Source organism: Tamandua tetradactyla, chromosome 14 (genome assembly GCF_023851605.1).
Source record: "Tamandua tetradactyla isolate mTamTet1 chromosome 14, mTamTet1.pri, whole genome shotgun sequence".
In the NCBI taxonomy this organism is placed as follows: domain Eukaryota; kingdom Metazoa; phylum Chordata; class Mammalia; order Pilosa; family Myrmecophagidae; genus Tamandua; species Tamandua tetradactyla.
Genome location: NC_135340.1, coordinates 93,334,736 through 93,352,600, shown reverse-complemented (window position 1 = coordinate 93,352,600; position 17,865 = coordinate 93,334,736). Strand labels below are relative to the sequence as shown.

At 39.5% G+C, this 17,865-nt stretch overlaps 1 protein-coding gene across 7 annotated transcripts in view; it reads right to left on the bottom strand.

Annotated features, from left to right (window-relative positions):
* MTHFS (methenyltetrahydrofolate synthetase) overlaps window positions 1-17,865 on the bottom strand; it is a 211,649-nt gene that overhangs the window by 151,547 nt on the left and 42,237 nt on the right. Inside the window, exon 3 of one of the 7 annotated variants that reach the window (XM_077128546.1) lies at window positions 6,267-6,378. The exons of the other annotated variants lie outside the window; for them this stretch is intronic. Coding sequence (XP_076984661.1) covers window positions 6,267-6,378 — 112 coding nt within the window. The remainder of the gene's footprint in view (window positions 1-6,266; window positions 6,379-17,865) is intronic. 7 annotated transcript variants of the gene reach the window in all.

Below are 17,865 nucleotides of genomic sequence, written 5' to 3'. Positions count from 1 at the left end.
CACTAACGCGGATTGAACAATCCCTGTTAACCAGATTGAGTCATTGTTTCATGGACCCACCTCATGACTTTCTGCCTGCAAACCTTTGCTCTTTGTAGTTCTCAGGACTGTGAGGTACTTCTGCTCTTTTTATTACCTTGTCCAATCACATCAATTAAAAAAAAAAAAACCTCAGTTAAACTTTTATTGAGGCCTCCCTGTCCATGCAATGTGGCGCAACCAGCTCTTATACTGTGCTGCAAGAATGTCCATGTCCCATAAGAAGAAGGAATCCTTTTCTCCGCCTTCTGAGAATAGAGTTTTTGTTTTTCTCCAGACAGATCTTGGTCTCAGTTATATATACTAAGAAGGAATATGAGTAAAAGATATAATAAGTGGCCCCAGTATATATTAACCTTAGTTTCTTAACTATAATCAAGCAGTTACCTGTGCAGACAATCCCATGAGACACTTAATCTTAACCAATGTCCAACTTCTAGAAGAGAGAAGAACACAGAAACTAATATTTGTCAAGTTCCTACAATGTGTCAGGCACTACACTACACCCTGAGGATAGAAGGAAGACTAAAATCAGCTGTTCCATTACACATTCTTAGTGAGGCAGAAGGGCAGGGATCATTATGCCCATTTCACAGATAAACAGACTGATGCTCAGAGAGGTCAAATTACTCCCAAAAGGCATTCAGCTCATAAGCAATGAACCTGTGGGCTTGTGTCACAAGTGGATGATTCGCCAATGCACACTGCCCTAATGGGAAAGGTACAAGCAGGTTAGGAGAGAGAGGGAGGACAGAATGCCAAGGACAAGCTCCCTGAAGACAGGAGAGCACAGTTGTTTAGTGGATAGGCTTCTAAACAGGCTGTCCGAATCCTAGCACAATCACTCACTAACTGTGAAATACCTGCCAAATTTCCACCAACTCATATGTGGATAAGAATATTATGATGTGAAGAGTCTCTAAGCTATTAATATAAATGTCAACTTAATCAATTTCTGCATGCCTACTCCTTAGGCCAAGTGGCTGATTACTGAGACACAGGCACCTCTATACAACATGCTTCTAAAACATGAAGAAGTTGAAATCCTAAAATAAAATACAGAACCAATAATTCATCAAAGCTCTTGTGGCAGAACTCTCAAGAATCAATACTCTATGCTTTGAACTCATTATGGTTGTCTTACAAGAACAGATTGAACTACAACTACTTGACTCACTCTTCACAGTAAAACAGTACAGAGTGTAATAAACAAAAGCATTTTCATGATTGCAGTCATAAAATATACTCAATTTCTGATCATATACAAAAATTGGATTTTAAGAATATATATTTTTCTACAAATCCATAATGTATTTTAGGAGTATTCAACTAAACCGCCTTTCTATAAAGTAAAGCAGACAGGAAAGTTCTACTTATCTGCTTTAGTGGTGGGATCAAATTTGACAGAAGATTTGTATCAGTTAGGTCAGGATTATGCTGAGAAACAAATGGCACACTCAAACTGGGCATATGAGAAAAGTTTAATCGATGATTTAAAGTGTGGTCAGGGCATAGAAAAAGCAACAGAGATGATGTCAAGTACCCCAGAGCAGCAATTTCTAGACCCTTCACCACCCCTAGGTCTGAACGCGCAAGGTGCAGGGTCGGGGAGGGGGCTACGGGGCAGAGGGGCATGGTTATAGGCAACAAAAGAATTCTGCTAGGGTGGCTGCCAGATAGGAGTGTGGCCATTAGTAGATGATGCACACTGGGCGGAGGGATTCTCAGGGACAAATACCCCCACCACACTCTCCTGCACCCTTTGCTCTCCTGTCAGTGCCTCCTATTGGCTGAATCCTACAAGAAACAAAAGGTCTAGGGTGCCAGTTGATGTAGCATACACAGGCCAACCTTGCTGGAGACCAAGCAAGTGGAAAAGGAAGACAGAAGATCTGGAGGAGTCAACAGAAAGTATCCAGCAAGAGATGTAAATGTGGTTATATCACTGATAATATTATCTCTGGGTTTTGGGGATTTGGGTTTATTTTTAAATTCTTCTTTGTACTTCTCTATATTGCCTATGTCTTTCATCTTTATAATTAGAAGAAAGCTATATTCCTTTAGAAAAATAAATGTTTTTATGAGTAGTCAGAATAACTGCCATTCTTCTATGGAAGATGTCCAAATATGTTAGGTGTTTTCTTGTGTGTGTGTATGTGTGTGTGTGTGTGTGTGTGTGTGTGTGTGTGTGTGTGTTTATTATATCTTTAGGTTAGAATGTTGTCTAAAAATTAACTCCAAAATTATAAGTCAGCAGGAATTGATAATTTCATTTACCAAAATTGGATTCCTAGTTTCTTAATTATCATCACCACCATAAACAACGACAACTATTTCCTTAATGAAAGGCAGCAAGCTAGGTGCTAAGGACAGAAAGTGTTTGTGGGGGTCCTACACCAATGCTCACAGCAGCATTACTTACAATAGCCAAAAGGTAGAAGCAGCCCAAGTGTCCATCAAAAGGTGAATGGATGAACATGCAATGGAGCATTATTCAGCCATAAAAAGGAATGATGCTCTGATATGTTGTGTTAAATAAGTTAGACACAGAAGGACAGTTATTATTTGATTTCACTTATATGTAATACCTAGAATAAAAATATATAGATAAAAAGAGTGGATTACAAGTTCTAGGAGTTGGGAAGGGTATGGAAATGGAGAATTATTGCTTAATGGGTACCGTTTCTATTCAATGTGATAGAAGAGTTTCGGTAACGGATGTTGGTACTAGTAGTGCAATCTTGTGACTGTAACTAATATCACTGACTTACATACAATAGTACCTAGGATGGGAAATTTTGTGTTGTGTATATGTTAACCCCAATAAAACAATTGTTAAAAATGGGGGGAGGGTTTTATTGCAAGGGTGGGCAAACTATACCCATGGGTAAAATCTGGTCCATTACCTGCTTCTGTAAATAAAGTTTCGCTGGAACATAGCCATTCTCTGGTTTCACACTAACAGCAGAGTTGAGTAGCTGCAAAAGATGGTATGTGACCCACAAAGCCCCAAATATTTACTATCTGGCTCTCTACAGAAAATTTGCTGATCCCTGTTTTAGAGCATCTACCATAAGGCAAGAAACAAACAAACAAAAAAATCACCTTATCCTATCTTAACAAGTATTTAACAAAATAAATCTTACTGGAAAAAAAGAATTAGACTGTCTTTACTGCCGATATGCAAAAATGCTTTGCAGGAAATAGGATCAGCAACAGTAGCTTTAAACAAATGGCATTTTTTTAAATGTTGCATTTATTTTGGCTCTTTGGGATAACTTCACTGTTATAATAACAGTCACATGGACCCAAGAAAAGACAATAAAAACTGAGAAGAAATTACAGAATTTCCTATAATTCTTGACTAACCTTAGGCAACCTCTGGTTATCTGATATTCTTCATCTATAAAATGGATGGATGGAACTCTTTAATTTCTCAAATCTCTTCAGAAGCAAAGCTTAGTGACCTTGTGAGTTTTAGGACAATTCCTTGTTTATGTGCATAACACAGTTAATTCATTAATTAGGACTTGGGGGAAGAACATGGAAGGCCACCCAATCCATACACAGACTCATGAGGGGTTGTGCTCAAGAAGACAGGAAAGAATGAAAAAAGTCTGTTTTATTCCTGAGTAATGAAGAACAATTTCTCCAGAAACAGAAATATAAGAGTGTTTTCTGAGCTTTTTCTATTTTTCTCACTTTTTAGAAGATGAGCTCTTAAAGTCATTAATCTAAATAATTATAGTACTGCAAGATTTCTAAGCCTTAAGAGCTTAAGCAAAATGGAAGCTTCTCCATGACTTTCACCATTCATTTTACCAAGATATGAAATGAGCACTTAAAAGTCCTGCAACCTTTCTGGTTCAATACATTCAGCTAAAATAAAATCACATGGCACATTATATTTCTTCTGCTTGCTTTCTCCTTCCAAGCCTAGGAGGACTCATAGCTCGGCTAATATGCACCTCATACCTTCAAGAACAAACCCTATTACTGCAGACCTGAGATAAAGCAACCTATTACTTTGAAATAATAGTACCTGCTTTTTATATAATGTCTTTTTCCAGTGAGTTCCAAATACTTTTTTCACTCCAACCACCCTTGTTATCTGCTTCAATAAGTCTTCTTCTGATAGGTGAAACACTTGCTCATGAAATCTTTAATACTCCCTAAAACCTGCAAAAGCAGCTTGATAGGAAAAAGGAAGCAGAAAAAAATTTCCTGAAGATTTGCACTTCAATTAAAATTCAATGTGGGGGTGGCAAGGGCAGTTCAGTGGTAGAATTCTCACCTGACATGCAGGAGACCTGGGTTCAATTCCCAGCCCATGTACTTCTCAAAAACAAACAAGCAGGCGGGCCATGGTGGCTCAGCAGGCAAGAATGCTTGCCTGCCATGCCAGAGGACCCGGGTTCGATTCCCGGTGCCTGCCCATGTATAAAAAAAAACAAAAAACAAGCAAACAAACAAATAAAAACAAACAAACAACAAAAATTCAACAAATGATGCTACAATAATGGGATACTCACATGGAAAAAGAAAGAAATGTGACTCCTGCCATACACCATACAAAAAAAAAAAATTCAAGGTAATCAAATCAATAGTCATTTCTAATAACTTACTATATGGAAGAACCTGTCTTAAGAGCTATAAGAGGATGTAATGATAGGGTGGAGTCAGGTGATTAAAAGACAGGATATTTCTCTGCAAATGATATTTTGCTCACTTCATGATTTTATCTAAAGCTTCCCCTGAATATTTCCCTGATTTCTTTGCCCTGATTTGTCTACTAATCATGATGTGGAAGAAAAACATTTTTCGGGCAGGTAATGGTGGCTCAATGGCAGAATTCTAGCCTGCCATGCTGGGAACCCAGTTTGAATTCCTGGAGCCTGCCCATGTTCAAAAAAAAAAAAAAAATTTCTGCTAGTTGATGTATTCATTAGAGAAGATAACAGATTCCTTGTTAGTATTTTTTGACATATGTTGAATTGAATGACATTATTTCTCTCAAACATAACTAAGTAGGCTGTAGAGAAAGGGTGGTGGCAGTAATTCTATTAGCCATATACAGGCACTGATGTTATATCCAAATTAGGACTGGACATTACATATCAAAGGTCACTTTCACAACCAGTAATTCTACGTTCAGGTAAAAGGAAAAAAGTCAGCTATTTTGCTGTCAGATATACCAACTATTATTATAATCCATGAATCTAACAGCTTGTCATAAAGAATTTTTAAATATATACTTATCAAAAAAATTGAACATCTGCTCCTCTTCCTCAAATATATAACTTACACTGAAACACTAGACTGCATTTTTTCTTCTCTGTGATTTGGTGACTTCTATTAAGCAATTTTTTAGAGAGTCTTTTAGAAGTAAGAACACTAGGCTAAGAATCAAGAAACCTGGTGTTCAGCCTCACTCTGTGGGACTGTGCGAGTTTGGACTGTCATTTCCCATCTAGCCCTGTTCCCTCACCTGCAAAATGAAAGGACTGACATGGATGTTCTCCAAAATGTCCTTCAGTTTCCAATAACTCCCAGTCTACTGATTAAATTCCTAAAGAATACAGGAATATGGCAGACTACAGAGACAAAACCCCACATCAAACCAATAAATCTGTAAAACACTGACATCTGCTGGAAATTGAGAAAACTACTCAAACCATCTGAGAAACAGCAGCCTTTTAAAAATGAGTATTGGTTTATGAAACTTATTCATAAGGAGAAGCTAAGCCTACTTATGATTATGCCTAAGAATCACCCCAGAGAACCTCTGTTGCTCACCTGTGGCCTCTCTCTCTAAGCCGACTAGCAGCTGAACTCAGTGCCCTCTCCTCTATGTGTGACATGATCCCCAGGGGTGTAAATTCCCTGGGAACATAGGACATGACTCCCAGGTGTGTAAATCTCCCTGGTAATGTGTGACATGACTCCCAGGTGTGTAAATCTCCCTGGCAATGTGTGACATGACTCCCAGGTGTGTAAATCTCCCTGGCAACATGGGACATAACTCCAGGGGATGAACTTGGCCCTGGCATTATGGGATTGAGAAAGCCTTCTTGACCAAAAGGGGAAAGAGAAATGAAACAAAATAAAGTTTCAGCAGCTGAGCGATTTCAAATAGAGTCAAGAAGTCATTCTGGAGATTATTCTTATGTAATATATGGATATCTTTTTTCAGTTTCTGGTATACTGGGGTAGATAGAGGGAAATACCTGGTACTGTGGAAACTGTAATCCAATAGCCTTGATTCTTGAAGATGATGGAATAACCACAGAGCTTTTAACGTGTGAGCTGCGATTGTGAAAACCTTGTGGCTGACACTCCCTTTATACAGCATATGGACAGATAAGAAAAAAAAAGACAAAAACACATAAATAATGGGGGGAGTAGGGATATGTTTTGGTGTTCATTTTCACTTTTATTTTTAGGGTTTTTTTGGAGTAATAAAAATGTTCAAAAATAGACTGTGATGACAAATGCACAATCATATGATATATTGTGAACCACTGACTATACTTTGGATGATTATATGATATGTGAATATATAATATATCTCAATAAAACTGCATTTAAAGAATGAGTATTGGATCTTCATTTTGGAAACATGTTATCCAGGATGCAAGTTTCTCATAAGACTAACTTTGCAAATTTAATTTTATTGAACTTACAGAAAATTCAAAGAAAATAACTTTAAAATTACTTCAAAGACTTCTGGTTCTATTTGGAAATTTGAGCCGATGCTTCCCGGGTATACGTCTTTCCTACACAACAAAAATAACAAGGTTGATAATACATTGGAAAAATCCAATCACAATAAAAACAATAAAATTATTAATCTTAACAAAAAATGTGCAGAAACAATATGGGCTAGAAATGAAAATATTTGCAAAGGCACGTAGCAAAAGCCTTGAATAAATGGGGACATATACCTTACTCCTGGAGAACACTGAATATTGTAAAGAAATCCATTTCCCCAAATTAATGGTGAAATATATATTTCTCTACTACTGTAAATTTAACACCATTATAGTCAAGATCCCAATGAGAATTTGAGGAGAAACTAACAAATGATTTTAAAGTCAATCTCAAAAAATAAATGTTTAAGATCAGACAGTTAAATTTTTAAATATAAGAGTAATAGGGCAGGACTCATCCTACCAGGTATTAAAATGCATTGAAGAGCTATTACATAGCTATATTAATATATACATTATGGCACTAATGCCAAATACGCAAAAAGATCAGTAAGAAAGAGTAAAATGTCCAGAAACACATCCAAACATATGCAAGAATTTAAGAACATGAAAATGGTCACTTTTCAGACCAGCAAGAAAAGGGCAGATTACTCACTAAATGGTATGGAATACAACTATCACTTTAAAAAAGTTAGATTCCCCCACTATACATCAACATACATTGAAAAAGGATTAAATATTTTAATATTTTAAAATAGAACATACATACTAGGATAAAATGGATGTTTGTATAATCTCAAGAAAGACTTCCTAACAGTGAAACCAGACAGAAATTTTAAAGAAAAAGATTAATACGCTTTGTTAGTAATATTTTAAAACTTCTGTATCCCCCAAAACAAAAGCATATACAAAATTAAGAAGAAAATAACAAAATGGATAAAAATATTTACAACATAAATGACAGACTAATGGTTAACATTTTAATATATAAAGAATTGTTTCCAACTGGATTAAAAGAAAAGATAAATTCCCCAAAAGAAATGGAGCAAAGAACAGATACTTAATAAAAGTAGAAACCTTTAAAATATATATTAAAAACTTAATCATACATTTTTACATTTTTCGTAATGAACATGGATTACCACTGCAAATTTGAAAAGAAGCAAGAAGGAATTAAAATTTCCTTCTAAGGTTGAAAATTCAAGCACCAGGAGTCATAAGATACCCCTGTTAACTGATTTTTCTAATACTTTAATGAGGTTTTATGAGGTTTAATGCTATTATAGTGTACTGTTTTTGAATGAGCTTATTAGAAAGAATATATTTCCTCCTGGCACAATCTCTTGGCAAACTACTATTCAAACTTCCCGATTTGGCACAGATACAATTGCCATCTGAAGCCTTCCGTAGAACTTCCAGGAAAACAGAACCTTCTGTCCTGGACACACCATTGGGGTCCTTACCACTAGGATTGAAATCACTAGTTCAAGTGTAACAGTATTCCTTATCAATTTCATTATCATTATCAAATGTGGTAGGCATAATATGATAGGCACTGTACTAAAAACTTTATATAAATTTCTTAATCTTCACAACACTCCAGGGAAGCAAATATTATTATCCCCACTTTTGAAATAAGAAATGGAGGTTAGAGAGATTAAGGGGTTTCCTCAGATTCACTCAGCTAGCAAGCAGCAGAACCAGGAACTAAGCCAGTTCATCTGAGACCAAAACTCCCATCTTAATTATTTACCATCCTTTCTCTCCACACCTCCATCTTTTCATACAAACTGAGTCACTTATGGCCAGAGACAATCATTCCTTACGCATCTTCCCTTTTCCAGGGCATCACATTGAGCCTGGCACACAAGTAGGTGGTCAACTAGTACGTGTTCATTAGTTCATTTATTCAAGAGACGCTCAAACACTCTCATATGTTGTTGGTGGGTATGACAAAGACTTATTTGGAAAGCAATAAGGAAAAACCTATTCAAATTTAAAATGCACAGCCATTCTACTGGGAAGAATTAATCATTTGGACTTACCTGCATCAGTATGCAAAAATATATCTATTGGAATGTCCTTTATGTCACTGTTTGCAATATAAAAAAAATTGAAGTAACAAATGTTCATCACAGAGGACTGCTTAAATAAATTAACGCCCATCAATACTATGCAACTATTAAAAACAACATGGTAGATCAACGTGTACTGTTATAAAAAGAACTCTAAGGTTTATGAACAAGTGAAAAAGCAAAATGCAGAACAGAATGTAGAGTATGATCTTATCTGTATCTGCATAAGTTTAAAAGAGTACACACAAACAGACTGTGATGAGTTGGGTTCTGGTGTCAACTTGGCCAAGTGATGATGTCCAGCTGTCTGGCCAGGCAAACATTGGCTTGTCCTTTGCTGCAATGATATTTTCTGGCTGGCTGATAAACCAGAAGGCTGGTGTATTAAATTATCAGTCAGTTGACTGTATCTGTGGCTGATTACATATATAATTCACTAAGGTATCTCCCACCAAAGACATAATCCAATCAGGTAGAGGCTTTTAAGGGAGAAGAGAGATTCATTCACGGCTTCTTCAGCCAGCAAGTCTCTCCTGTGCGAGTCTCATCGGAGCTGCCAGCTTCACAGCCTGCCCTGCAGATTTTGGACTCTACCATTCCCATAGTTGTGTGAGACACCTTTATAAATCTCCTATTTGCAGATATCTCCTGTTGGTTCTGTTTCTTTAGAGAACCCTGACAAATACACAGACTCAGAAGGACACATAAGTATGTTAATAGTGGTCATATCTGAGAACTGGCTCAAGAGATGGCAGAAAACTTTATTTTTAAGCCATTTGAATTATTACTACATGAATTGTTATTCTATCATTTGGGGTTGATTGGTTTGTTTATTGAAAAGCCAACACAGACACAGATGAAGTACAATTAACTTGGATTGGTCCGAATGCCTAGCTATGTATCAATCCTAAGACAACCAGTTTTATTGAAAGACTATATCCTTATCCTAGAGATCTGGTAGCTGGTACATATATATATGTCTCCTTTCTAACAAAAAGCAAATATAAATAAAACATTTTTCATTTTACTTGTTAAATTTCCAAAGGATACATAAGAGAAGTCTTACCTGGGGGCAGCTACTTAAATATTTTATTTATGGTTTATCACTAACTAAACATACAGCTGAAAATACAAAGTTAATAACTACCATTTGAAGGAGCGACTGGAAAAGCTGATGGGCAAGTGGCAGAACAATTCTTATATTTCTAATTTCCTGCTGCCATTGATCATATCAACCTAATGAAATACTCTTGTCCAAATACACCGTTCCTTATTCCAGAGTCCCTTTACCATTCTATTCTGCCCTTTCTACAGCAAAAGCAGAGGTACAAAAAACCCACCTCTTTGTGTGGTCCCTTAATTCTATCAAACTATTGATACCCATTTCCATATTCTTAGAGTAAATCTTTCTAAATTTATATTTATAGCTTCTCTCTGTTTTTGTAAACTATACTACTCAAGAAAATAATTTTCAAAATCATTTGACCTAGAAAATCTCATCTAGAAAAGGAAATTAACATTGGCTTGGCCCTTTTCTGTCAATGCCTCATCTTCTTGCTACCACACCCCGTTTGTAATCACACAGGGTGCACCTCATTATCACACCTTGATGACTCCTGAATCAGTTTCTCCTATTTCCTGAGCTCCAGATCAATACATTCAACTAGTTACCTACCAGCATCTCCTGGAGGCCTCAGAGCCACTTCAAAATGGATTTATATCCCCCATCCCCTCCTCCCCACCAAACCTGCTCTCTCTCCTGCATTCTGTCTCAATTAATAATACCACACCCAGATGGCAAAATCAGACTATCTCTTCAACTGCCCCAAATGGTGAGGAGCCAAGGCCCAGAGACTTTTCATGCTGCCTGTGTCAGAACTCATTCTCTTCTCCATGCCTAAAGCTACCACTCTTCTTCAAGTGGTCCTCATTTCTCATCTATTCTGTTTCATCAAATCCCTAACCAATATCCCACACCTAGACTCCTTGACCTTCTTTTTCCCCAGCCTGTCTACCTTACTTATGGCAAAACAATCTTTCTGAAACGCAGAATTAGTCATGTCATTCACGATTCAAGCTTTTTAGTCACTCCCCAGCATCTGCAGAATAAAATTCAATCCCCTCTATATGACACACAATACTCTGTGTGATGTGGACCCCTGCAGGGGTCTCTTCCATCCATGACTACCCACAGAATCACAACCTGTCTCTGCTGAGGGTGGCAGAGACTGCTAGTTGCCCATCCAAACATTCACTCTCCCCCTCCCTCCTTAGAAACAGAATCAGGACTTTATCCAGGAGCACATGAACCCCACTGAAAGACAACATTTCTCACCACCCATGGCAGCTAGATATGTCCTTGTGCCTACATTCTGGCACATGGGTCTTAAAAGGAAACGGTGCTCTTTTCTCCCCATCATTCCCTCTTTCCTCCTGCTGCCTGTAATGCGGAATTTATAGCTGATGCATGAGATACAATCCTTGACCTTACAGTAGATTTAGCAAGATTTGTCCCTGATGATTGACTTCAAGACAACCACAGACTATTAATACTTACTCCAAGATTTATTTTCTAAGTAACCCCCTGACATTTTGGGTTTTTCTGCCATATGCAGCCAAATCTAACTCTAACTAGTGTGCTAAGCATGCCACCCTCTTACCCATATATAGCACATAATGATGGCATAGGAAGGCACTGCGCCATGCCACAAAGAGCACAACTTTGGGTAAAGCAGACCTGACATAAAGTTCTAGTCCTGCCTCTCAACTACAATGTGCCCATAGTACTCTCTCTGAGACTCATTTTCCTCACCTGTAAAACTGGGATAAATAACATTGTTGTCATGCTAAATAGGCTTATGTATGTTGTCATGGTCAGGTTCATGTGTCAACTTGGCCAAGTGGTGGTACTTGCTTGTCTGGTTGGGCAAGTGCTGGCCTGTCTGTTGCAATGAGGACATTTCATAGAATTAAATCATGATCACATCAGTTGCATCCACAGCTGATTCCATTTGTAATCAGCCAAGGGGAGTATCTTCTCCAATGAGTGATATTCAATCTAATCACTGGAAGCCTTTTAAGGAGGATTCAGAAGAGACAGGCTCTCTTCTTGCTTCGGCTGGCAAGCCTCTCCTGTGGAGTTCGTCCAGACCCTCCATCAGAATCGTCGGCTTCACAGCCTGCCCTGCGGATTTTGGACTCTGCATTCCAGTGGTCACGTGAGACACTTTTATAAATTTTATATTTGTGAGTGTTCCCTGTTGATTCTATTTCTCTAGAGAACCCTAACTAATACATCTTGGTACTAGGAGTGGTTCTTAAGAAACAGAATCTAAAAAATGGATTTTTATGAATGGTTTTCTACTCTGACTGGACTCAAAGTAACTAAGGACTCTGATTCCCATAATCAAAATGACATTTCCAACCCATGAAGTCAGTTGGCAAAAAAGATAGTCAAAATATCACCATGTGATTCTCCTAATGATTCACTTCGTATGAAGCCAGGCTCTGGGGGATTATGTTTTTAACACCTTTACAGAGTTTTGAGGAAAGAAGGGGTACAGAAATGTTGGCTGGTTGTTGCTAGGTATACTGGCTACATTAAAGAGTGAAAGGGATGGGCTTAAGGCTTCAAACGAGAAGCTTAAGCAACGTCTGACAGATGTAGAAGTTCCTATGAATAGCCTGAAGGAAAATCTTATTTCCTGTAGCCATAGACTTGAGATCTCTAAAACTCAGACTCAGAATCTTATTGTTAGAGTAGCAACTTTACAATGTAAACTGAAATCTCAATGTTGCATGGTGTCTGCCGTTAAAGTGGGCGCATTGTTTGGAAAGGAGTGGGACCCTAAAAATGGGATGGCGACATATGGATTGATAATGATATTGGGGGTGAGGCTGAAACCCTAGGTCGTGCTGAGTCTTTTCTAGATAACCCTGTATATAGTCTGCCCTGAGGACATAGCCACCCCACCTCCAGCCTGCCTTGAGGAGTTGGCAACCCAACCTCCTCCTGAACGGATTAGCCCTAGAGTGATTACTCCTGTTCACCAGATGAAACTGCAAATGAAGGCCCTGAAGCAAATGGCTTGGAAGATATTTCTAATTCTTTTCATGACCCACCCCCACCACCCCTCATTTCTTCCAGATCTATAACTAGACTAAAGTCCCAACAGGCCCCTGAAGGTGAGGTACAAAGTATCACACGTGAGGAGGTGCGTATACTCCAAAAAGGATTGTGTGAGTTTTCCAATTTATATAGACAGAAGTCTGGGGAATATGTGTGGCAATGGATTTTAAGGGTATGGGATAATGGTGGGAGGAATATAAGGCTGGATCAGGCTGAATTTATTGATATGGGCCCACTAAGCAGAGATTCTGCATTTAATGTTATAGCTTGAGGGGTTAGAAAAGGTATTAACAGTTTGGATCGTTGGTTGAAACATGGATCAAAAGGTAGCCAACATTACCTGAGGTTGAAATATAATGCAGATGAGGGGATCCATAGGCTTAGAGAGATTGGAATGTTAGAGTGGATTTATCATGCAAAGCCTGCTCTTACACCCCAGAAATGTCTGGAGGATGCACCTTTTAACAGAACAGTGAGAAATAAATTTGTGAGACTAGCACCATCATCCCTGAAGTGCTCTGTAGTTGCACTTCTCTGTAGGTCAGATATTACTGTAGGAACTGCTGTCACTGAGCTGGAATGCTTAAACACAATGGGGATGACGGGATCCCAAGTTGGCAAAAGCCAGGTGGCAGCACTTAATCGCCAAAGACAGGGTAGACATGGCTATTGTAATAGACAGCAAACTCAAAGCAGGAGTCAAAATTATATGACTCACAGAGATTTGTGGCATTGGCTAGTAAATCATGGGGTGCCTAGAAATACAATAGAAGGGCAGTCTACTAAATTCTTGTTCAAGCTGTACAAACAAAAGAATTCTAGGTCAAGTGAACTGAAGTCTAACCTGAATTACAAAAACACAGAGTCATGGCCCCTTAATCAATTTCCAGATTTGAGACAGTTTACAGACCCAGAGCCCCTTGAATGAAGGGGAGGCCAGGTCCCTTTGGGGGAGAACCCTGTTACACTGCCACAACTTTATGCTGTTACTCTTCCTCCAGGAGACCGACGGCCTTTTACCAGGGTAACTGTGCACTGGGGAAAAGGAAATGATCAGATATTTCAGGGATTATTAGACACTGGTTCAGAATTGACATTAATTCCAGGGGACCCAAAACGTTACTCTGGACCACCAGTCAGAGTGGGGGCTTATGGAGGCCAGGTGGTCAATGGAGTTTTAGCTCAGGTCCATCTCACAGTGGGTCCAGTGAGTCCAGTGGGCCCCGGACCCATTCTGTAGCTATTTCCCCAGTTCCAGAATGTATACTTGGAATAGACATACTGAGCAACTGCAGAATCTCCACATTGGCTCTCTAATTCATGCAGTGAGGGCTATTATGGTGGGAAAGGGCAAATGGAAGCCACTAGAACTGCCCCTACTGAGCAAAATTGTAAATCAGAAGCAATACCAGATTCTTGGAGGAATTGCAGAGATTGCTGCCACTCTTAAGGACTTGAAAGATGCAGGGGTGGTGATTCCCACCACATTCCCATTCAACTCTATTTGGCCTGTGCAGAAAACAGATGGATCTTGGAGGATGACAATGGATTACCACAAGCTCAACCAGGTGGTAACTCCAATTGCAGCTGCTGTTCAGAATGTGGTATCATTGCTTAAGCAAACTAATACATCCCCCTGGTACCTGGTATGCAGCTACTGATCTGACAAATGGTTTTTTCTCAATAGCTATTAGTAAGGACCACAAGAAACAGTTTGCTTTCAGCTGGCAAGGTCAGCAATATACTTTTACTGTCCTACCTCAGGGGTATATCAACTCTCCAGCCCTATGTCATCATCTTGTCTGCAGGGATCTTGATCGTTTCTCCCTCCCACAAGACATCATACTGGTCCATTGTATTGATGATATCATGTTGATTGGACCTAGTGAGCAAGAAGTAGCAACTACTCTAGACTTACTGGTAAGGCATTTGCATGTCCAAGGATGGGAGATAAATCCAATAAAAATACAGGGGCCTTCCACCGCAGTGAAATTTCTAGGTGTCCAGTGCTGTGGGGCATGTCAAGATATCCCTTCTGGATTGAGAAAAACCCTAGAATGAGCTGAGATTTAGCATCAAGGGATTGAGAAAACCTTCTCAACCAAAAGGGGGAAGAGGGAAATGAGACAAAGTGTCAATGGCTGGGAGATTCCAGAGTCGGAGAGGTTATCCTGGAGGTTATTCTTATGCATCAAGTAGATACTATCTTGTTATTCGAGACGTAATAGAGAGGCTGGAGGGAACTGTCTGAAAATGTAGAGCTGTGTTCCAGTAGCCATGTTTCTTGAGGATGATTGAATAATGATACAGCTGTCACAATGTGACTGTGTGATTGTGAAAACCTTGTGTCTGATGCTCTTTTTATCTACCTTGTCAACAAAGGAGTAGAACATATGGAATAAAAATAAATAATAGGGGGAACAAATCCTAAAATAAATTTAGTTTAAATGCTAGTGATCAATAAAAGCAAGTACAGGTAAGGGGTATGGTAGGTACAATCTTTTTTTCTTCTTTCCTGTGTTCGTTTTAGTTCTTTTTCTATTGTCTTTTTATTTCTTTTTCTGAATTAATGCAAATGTTCTAAGAAATGATGAATATGCAACTAAGTGATGATATTGTGAATTACTGATTATGTATGTTGTTTTATTTTGTTTCTTTATTTTTTTAATTAATAAATAAATTTTTAAAAATATATTAAAAAAAAAAAAGATATCCCTTCTAAGGTGAAGGATAAGTTGCTGCATCTGGCCCCTCCTACAAACAAAAAAGAGGCACAATGCCTAGTTCTTTGTATTTTGGCGACACACTCCTCATTTGGGTGTGTTACTCCGGTCCATATATAAAGTTACCAGAAAAGCTGCTAATTTTGAGTGGGGACCTGAACAAGAGGAGGCTCTGCGACAGGTCCAGGCTGCTGTACAAGCTGCTCTGCCACTTGGGCCGTATGATCCAGCAGATCCAATGGTGCTGGAAGTGTCAGCGGCAAATAGAGATGCTGTCTGGAGCCTTTGGCAGGCCCCTATAGGAGAATCACAACGCAGACCCTTAGGATTTTGGAGCAAAGCCTTATCATCTGCTGCAGATAACTACTTTCCTTTTGAGAAACAGCTTTTGGCCTGCTACAGGGACTTAGTAGAGACTGAACACTTAACCATGGGTCACCAAGTTACCATGAAACCTGAGTTGCCTATCATGAGTTGGGTGTTGTCTGACCCACCAAGCCATAAAGTTGGGTGTGCACAGCAGCACTCTGCTGTAAAATGGAAATGGTATATATGAGATAGGGCCAGAGCAGGTCCTGAAGGCACAAGTAAGATACATGAAGAAGTGGCCCAAATGCCCATGGTCTCCACTCCTGCCACATTACCTTCTCTTTCCCAGATCAGAGCTATTGCCTCTTGGGGAGTTCCTTAGAGTGAATTGACTGAGGAAGAGAAAACTCAGGCCTGGTTTACAGATAGTTCAGTACGATATGCAGGTACCACCCCAAAGTGGACAGCTGCAGCACTACAACCCTTTTCTGGGGTACCCTGGAAGGACAGTGGTGAGGGCAAATCCTCCCAATGGGCAGAACTTTGAGCAGTGCACCTGGTTGTTCATTTTGCTTGGAAGGAAAACTGGCCAGAGGTGCATCTGTATACTGAATCATGGGCTTTTGCTAATGGTTTGGGTGGATGGTCAAGGACTTGAAAAGACCATAATTGAAAAATTGGTGACAAAGAGGTCTGGGGAAGAAGTATGTGGATAGATCTTTCTGAGTGCCATGTGAATGCGCACCAGAGGGTGACTTCAGCAGAGGAAGGTTTTAATAATCAAGTGGATAAGATGACCCGTTCTGTGGATACCAGTCAGCCTCTTTCCCCAGCAACTCCTGTCATTGTCCAAGGGCTCATGAACAAAGTAGTCATGGTGGTAGGGATGGAGGTTATACATGGGCTCAGCAACATGGACTTCCACTCACCAAGGCTGACATGGCTACAGCCACTGCTGAGTGCCCAATGTGCCAGCAGCAGAGACCCACACTCAGCCCCCAATATGGACCATTCCCTGAGGTGACCAGTCAGCTACACAGTAGCAGGTTGATTACATTGGACCACTCCCTTCATGGAAGGGGCAGTGATTTGTTCTAACTGGAATATACACACACTCTGGATATGGGCTTGCTTTCCCTGCACACAATGCTTCTGCCAAAACTACCATCTGTGGGCTTACAGAATGCCTTATCCATAGTCATGGTATTCCACATAGCATTGCTTCTGATATAGGAACACACTTCACAGCAAATGAAGTGCAGAAATGGGCACATGCTCATGAAATTTTCTGGTCTTACCATGTTCCCCATCATCCAGAAGCAGCTAGATCTGATAGAAAGGTGGAATGGGCTTTTGAAAACTCAATTACAGTGCCAACTAGGTGGCAATACCTTGAAAAGCTGGGGTAATGTTCTCCAGGAAGCCGTGTATGCTCTGAATCAGCGTCCACTGTATGGTACTGTTTCTCCCATGGCCAGGATCCATGTGTCCAGGAACCAAGGGGTGGAAATGGGAGTGGCACCACTCACTATTACCCCTAGTGATCTACTAGGAAAATTTTTGCTTCCTGTCTCTGCAACCCTGACCTGCTGGTCTACAGGTTTTAGTTCCAAAAGGGGGAGTGCTTCCACCAGGAGAAACAACAATGGAACAGAGGATGTTTTTATGGCTGGCATTTGTAGTTTCTTATAATTAAAAACAAAAACACACACAAAACAGTTTAGCCCAGGGAGAATGCCCAGCACTGCAATGTGGTTTTGGGGTATTTTGTTTGTTTGTTTGTTTGTTTGTTTAAGGGAGAAGGGTTCATAATGAAAGAAACTATCTAAGACTGCCACCTGGTCATTTGGGGCTACTCATGCCCCTGGATCAACAAGCCA